Here is a 6,504-nt window from a genome sequence, read left to right on the forward strand (position 1 = left end):
TTACTGATCCTAATGTGCCTGTCTCGCAGGTGGAAACAGGTTCCCATTTGAATTGGAATGGTGCGGCTGCTATTTTAAAGTCAATTAAGCTTTTGTCCTCTTTTTTGAAGCAGCAGGTAAATGGAATAAAAAGCTTGGAAAAAGCCTCGGCTGCAAAGCAAGAGCGAAATAACTGGGGCGGGGCGGGGGGGGCGGTAAATCGTTCGGGAAAAGCGAAACGACAGAGGGCAGCGGCAGTAGTTACCAGCCTTCTGCAATGAAGTCCGGCAGAGTTATGATAATTATCTTTGGGCAAGTCTCTGGTTGAGGGGAACGCGTGGGGACCGGGGCATATCAACCATCACATTTCTGCTTCATCCTGCTTCTGGGGAGCCTTTTACTTGTTGAATCAGGACCGAATTAGTCTTAATATCACAGGAGAGTAAAAATCGATACTCCCATGGCAGTGGGTGTCTATTATTCATTTATGACGGTCTAATCTAAGTTGAAAGCAGTCGGAGAACAAGTGTTCAACAGAAATTCCAGAAGTCAGTCTCGCTCTTGAAGAGTTGGCTGGGAAATCAGCCCGTGAAATCGACAAGGTATAGCAAATATGGGGAAAAAAAACTGAAATTAAAAAGACTGCCTACCCATGTTTGATCACCCTTCCGCGGCAGGGGTCACAGGTTCTGAACCCTGCAGAAGTTCTGAAGATAGTAGGTTGTATCTTCTAAACTAGATAGTCAACAATTTTCCAGCATGGAGAATAATTCTAACTTTTTTTTTTTTGCACCAAACTCGAATTCTCCGCTCTGGAGATTTCATATTTCTTACCAGTGTAGTAGAATGAAGTTTTTCCTTCTTTTAGGTTTTTTTAAGAAAGAGAAGTTGAAACAGCCCTTGTGTGGCCTTTAACCAGCCAGCTAGTTTAAAAGGCCTCATTAATATTTGACATTCTGTCCTGAAATTTTCAAATGCATTCATCAGAAAGCAGAGCATTCTGGTTCTGCACAGTTTCCTACCATACAAAATAGATAACTTTGCAGAGACCTTTTGGTCCTTTTCTTTCCACTAGCTGTTTTATAACCATAATATTTTCTTTGCACTCGATAAGGATTGTATTTAATACAAAACTGTTTTACTTTTCAATGCATGCATTGGTCATGTCGTACAATACATACGTGTTGTCCTGGAGCATTTCAGTTTTGGGGCAGATTAAAAAAAAGTTTGTAATTTATTTTATTTGTCCATTCCTGACTCTCCAAAAATGATATCCGGTAATACTTTTTCTAGAAAATAATATTTTACAAATGCATTTATTAAAAATTCTGATGACATTTCAAGTTAATAACAACAGAAACAAGTCAATTTCCGGTGGACGAGGTCTATGTTTTTAAAAAATACCTTTAGCGCTTTTGTTTTTAACATCAACAGTTGCGTTAAATCACAGCTTTTTGAACGTTTTATTCTTTTTTGAACATCACGTTAAGTGTCTTGATTCACAGATTTACCGGCGAAATTAAAGAAGATTTGGCTAAAATATGTCTACAGAAGAAATAATCCCAGCTATTAAGTAACTTTTTCTTTTTTATACATTTGGCATCTGATCTAGTCACAGGTCATCAGAAAAGAAAAAGGTTCTTTGATCACTTGAAGCAGTAGGTGGCATCCTATACGTTCCTAATGAACAACTGCATTTACAACGTAAGGAGAGATCAGTTTCTGATTTTCATATTTATTAACACAAAATAAAAATAAAGTATTTTGTTACATAATTAAGTGCAAGTAGGCCCGTCAGAACAACATATAAACCTGATACCACCAAACCTTTTCTCTTTACACATATATTGTAGGTGCATAATCCTTTCCAGCAAATTGAAAAGAAATACGTCAGAAGTCCTTTTTACTTTGATTTATATTTTCTGCAGTTATAGCATAAACTTCAAGAAACACACGCAGCTAATATATACTTAATTTTATTCGGAGCACCGATTTTCACATAAGAGCTATCTCAAAGTAATGATTTCTGAATTTAGCAGAAAAATACATCTCTCACTATTTTTAGTTTTTATTTTTGGTAGAATTTCAGTATTTGTCTAACGGCTATGCCTTGAATTTACCAGCCGTGCCTCAGAAATAAATAAAAAAAGATGCACCCACTATTAAACTATTCTGTTTTCATGTTTGCTTTATTGTAAGTGTGCTGGGACGCATCTCCCTGTTGTATTTTGTGTTACAGAAATATTTCTGGTAGGAAAGAAAAATAAAAGTAATCTCGTAAAGACACAACCAAGGAGAAAGCTCAGCAAACATACATGGTTAGGGAGAAAATTCAGTGAGACATTTCAGGAGCCACACGTGGTTGCAGTTTGCAATCCTTTCGTTGTGTATGTGTGTATTGCCTTAAAGAAAATATTTACAATCACCTTCTTTAAAAAAAAAATTAAATATAAGAACGTGACGAGAATGTTTGTGTTTTCGGTGAAAACAGGCAGTAAATTGTGAAATCACACCATCCACAAAAGGTTCTACCGGAAGCTACGCTAGTTTTTAGTGCTCAGTTTCAAAATGCATAGAATGTTTGCGCTGCAAACAATGATACACAAAATAAATAATCAAATAAATAAATAAATAAATAAACAAACAAACAAATAGCGAGACCTTATCATGGCTCTTTCTGTGTCTCTTTCGGGTCCTGCATGATTTCAGTCTTTGTTTTAAAGAGCGGGGTGTTCTCTTTTCGGATGGGCCTTTCCGTTCCCACCAGACCCGGTGAATCTCTTTTGCACAGCTGGGATTTTATCCGTCCAGCTCTGGCCATCTCTCTCCTCCTCCCGCGCCCCCATGCCCGGGCTATAATGCACCTTTCTCTTTGAGCGTACGGAGTAAGTGCCTTGCTTTTCCGAGTTGGGATACGGGGCCAGTGCACATGTAACCCACAGAAACCAGTTCCTCTACCTAACGTTTATTATTTACAATAAACGGTTTTTAAACCCACCCCCCTCGACATGCAGAACCCGCAGAAACAAATGTCGCTCGCAACCCTGCCTCTTTCCACGGGTGATTTCGCCGGCCTCCGCTATCAAACAAACCCAGCTCCTACCAGGAAACCTTCCGCCCCCGCGACCCTTTAACCCTCTCCAAGCGATTGCAGAGATGCCAGAGGGGAAGGACGCATTTAACCCTGAGACTTGATGACCCAGGGAATGTTTTCCTTCTCGCGGTCGCAGGGCAGCTAACAGCCCCGGTAGGCGTTGCATCCATCCCCAGCGAGCGGGATCTCTGCGGAGACAGGGGTCTCTCTCTAGCGGGAGCCACACAGAACACGCCGGGAGGAAACGCAAAAGGGGGGCGAGTAACTTTTTCCGGAGCCAGCTAGAAACAGGCCGGGCGGGCAGGAGAGAGGGGACATTTGCCGGGGACTGAGCGTCCCCGCCCGGCTGCTACTTAGCGTCTACTGACCCCCGGGCCGGGATCTCTCCCCGCGCCCCACCGCAGCCGACCCAGCTGGGCGCTGGTCAGCCCTCCTGCTTCCCCCACCCCCAGCAACACAGAGCAGAACCATCACAGAGCCTCGTGAAACGCAGAACCGGAAAACCAACCAGAGACAAGGAGCCCCGTGGCCAGCAGTGGCACCTGCTGGCGCGGGGAGGGGTGGGGGGCTGGGGGTTGCCTTTGAAAACCGGTGCCTTGGGGTTGTCTTCCGAAAACCCTACGCATTGGCCGGCGGGGTGTGTGTGTGTCTCGGCGCGTGTCCGCTGCGGCGGCTCGGGGCCAGGGAAGGGGCGCCCCCCCCCCAGCCGAAGCGACCCCGGGGGCTTGCAGAGCGTCTGCTGCCGCTCTTCTGCCGGTCGGTCTCCTTCCTTCCCTTCCCCGCCGCTGTGTGTCTGTGTGGGTGTCTCCCCTGCATTGTTCCCCGGTCCCCGGGAGAGAGTCTCGAGAGCGTCCGCTCACACGACAAGTCCGCCGGCCCCCCGGGCCTTCCCCGCCGTCTCCCCGCTCCCTCGCAGCCCTCCCCGGCCTCCCTCCCGGCCCCCCGTCACCTCCCCCTCCGCCCGCACTCCAAGGGCTGCGCCCGGGGCGCCCGGGCTTTGTTCGCGGGCTCAGTAGGTGGCGGAGAATTTCATCCTTTTTTGCTTCTGTCTCTGGTTGCAAAACCAAACCCGCACCACGTTCTTTTTCAGGTCCAATTTCTCGGCGATGGCGGCGATCTTCTCGGAGGAGGGCCGGGGCTGCACGGCGAAGTAGGCCTCCAGGGAGCGCTTCTCCGGGGCGGCGATGGAAGTCCGCTTGCGCTTCTTCTCGCCCCCGTTGAAGAGCTCGGGCTTGTTCATTTTCTCGCGCTGGGCGCCCTCGGCCTCCTCCAGCCAGGCCTGCAGGATGGGCTTGAGCGCTATCATGTTGTTGTGGGACAGGGTGAGCGACTCGAAGCGGCAGATGGTGCTCTGGCTCAGCGAGCCCACGCCCGGGATCTTCAGGTTGGCCAGCGCCGAGCCCACGTCGGCCTGGGTCACGCCCAGCTTGATGCGCCGCTGCTTGAAGCGCTCGGCGAAGGCCTCCAGCTCGCGGGGGTCCGTGTCCGAGTCGCAGATGGAGGCCAGCCCGGCAGCCCCCACCACCGCCGCCGCCGAGGCCACCTGGCCCGCCGCGCCGTGGTGGGCGGCCACCAGCCCCGGGTGGGGCAGGCCCGAGGGCATGTTCATGGCGGCCGGGTGCGACAGGTGGCCCAGGCCGTGCATGTGCGAGTGGGGGTGGGCCGAGGTGGAGATCAAGCCCCCTCCGCCGCCGCCGCCGCCGCCCCCTCCTCCTCCTCCGCCGCCGCCGCCCCCGGCGGCCCCCTCGTGGCCCCCGCCGCCGGCCATGAGCGCCAGCGACGGGGAGGCGATGTGCTCCAGCAGGTCCCCGGGCTCCAGCGCCTGGTGGTGGTGGTGGTGGTGGTGGTGGTGCGCCAGCGGCACGGTGGAGGTGGAGGTGCAGGGCACGCTGTTCATGGTGTGGTAGGTGGCGTCCGGCTTGAAGGGGTGGCTCTTGCCCTGGGACACGGCGATGTCGACGGCGGCCAGAGCCTCGGCCCGGGCCAGCAGGGTCTCATCCAGGCTGGCGAAGATGTTGCTCTGCAACTGCAAGGGACACAAAAGGGGGAGCGTGGGGGGACGCAGCGGAGCGGGGCAGAGAAACGGGGCACGAGGCCGGGGGCGAGGCGGGGCAGAGAGAAGCGGGGGGTCGAGACACGGGGCGGCGGGGGCCAGCCAGGGAGAGGAGGGAAGGGCCGGGGAGCCCCCGACGAGCGGGATCGGGAAAGGGGGGCGCCGAGAGGGGGGCAGACGGGGTGGGGGGCGAGGCGACCGTAGGGCGCAGGGAAGCGGGGGAAGGGGCCGGCAGGACCGGGGAAGAGGAAAAGGGGGCTGCAACTCGCAGCCGGCGCCCCGGCTCAGACCCAAGCGCGCCCCCGGGTCACCCCCAGGCGAGTGGCGGCAGCCGGAGACTCGTGCGGGCGCTGGGGGCGGGGGGGGGACGCGGCTGGCCCGGACGCGCCCGCAGCGCTGTGCTCGGCACACACCCGCCGCTGCACCTAGCGGGGGCCGGGGAGGGCAGGCGGGCGCGCGTCCCTTACCGGCGGCGTCGGCAGGCAGGCTCTGCGGATGGCTTCGGAGCTGGAGTGCAGCGCGGGGTACTTGTGCTCAGGGAGGCTGGGGTGCATGGCGAAGTGCGGCTGCTTGCTGTTCATGGACATCATCTTGCGGGCTTGGCATGTAAATCCACAGACCGGCCCGAAGTGCGGCGAAAGGGGCGCTCCGGGCGCGGCCCGCCGGCGGGGGAGGGGGCGGGGGCCGCGGCTGAGCCCGCTGCGGGGGCCGCTGGCTCTTGGAGCTCCCCAGGACCGCGCCGGGAGCCTCCCGCCAGCCCGCTCGGTCTCACTTATCTGTCTGCTCTCGCCTGGCGCCGGGCTGAGCTGCGCTCTGCCTACACCTGAGCCCCGCGTCTCGTGGCCACGGAGCCGCGGGCTCTCGCGAGAGCTTGGCGCTCCGGCTTTGATGGACAGCCGCTGTCTGCCCCGGCCGCCGCCGCCGCCGCCGCCTCCTCCTCCTCCTCCCCCGCCTCCTCCTGCCCCCCTCCCGCGCGCTCCCTCCCTGCGCCTTGTTGCATCTCCTCGCGCGCCGGAGTTTGCGAGCTGCTCTTAGCGTGACCGCCCGGAAGGACAGGGCCGGGGCCGCACCTGTAGCTGCAACACATGCGCGGTGCCCGTCTTTCCCAGGGGCCGCGAAGACCCCGCTGCGCGCGTCTCCGGAGTCTGTGCTTGGATGCGCCGCTGCGCCCCGGGCGCGCACTTGTGCCCCCGCCTGGGTCTCCGGCCTGTTCTCGCGCAGGGCATTGCAGGGTGCAGCCCTAGGTAGCTGTCTTGAGTTTGTGGGGGGCTGAGTGCCGGCGCCTGGCTTTGTCCTTGGCTGATACACGGTGCCTAATTGCATGGCGTTAGCCCCCTTGCAAATAACCCCGGGACTCTGGGGGAACAGACGGCAACTT

General features: G+C 55.4%; 1 protein-coding gene across 2 annotated transcripts; it reads right to left on the reverse strand.

The window, feature by feature from the left end:
• Positions 1-4,082: 4,082 nt before the first annotated feature.
• On the reverse strand, positions 4,083-5,716 carry POU4F1 (POU class 4 homeobox 1). 2 transcript variants are annotated; one of them, XM_074982937.1, is made up of 3 exons: positions 5,594-5,716; positions 4,841-5,099; positions 4,083-4,777 (listed from the first exon to the last, which is right to left on the reverse strand). In XM_074982937.1, exons 1-3 carry the CDS (start codon positions 5,714-5,716, stop codon positions 4,083-4,085), a joined length of 1,077 nt encoding a protein of 358 aa, XP_074839038.1. The 2 variants fall into 2 exon arrangements, with proteins under 2 accessions (XP_074839038.1, XP_074839028.1); XM_074982927.1 differs by having other exon boundaries at positions 4,083-5,099.
• Between the last annotated feature and the right edge of the window lie 788 nt (positions 5,717-6,504).

The sequence above is a fragment of the Carettochelys insculpta genome, chromosome 1, assembly GCF_033958435.1.
Source record: "Carettochelys insculpta isolate YL-2023 chromosome 1, ASM3395843v1, whole genome shotgun sequence".
Classification (NCBI taxonomy): domain Eukaryota; kingdom Metazoa; phylum Chordata; order Testudines; family Carettochelyidae; genus Carettochelys; species Carettochelys insculpta.

What these genes read in the sequence shown, in the direction of transcription:
- POU4F1 (XM_074982927.1), bottom strand. Translation starts at nt 5,716, where the DNA reads ATGATGTCCATGAACAGCAAGCAGCCGCACTTCGCCATGCACCCCAGC. An exon ending in CCTGCCTGCCGACGCCGCCG is followed by an intron (nt 5,100 to 5,593) that starts GTAAGGGACGCG and finishes TGTCCCTTGCAG; the next exon opens with TTGCAGAGCAACATCTTCGC.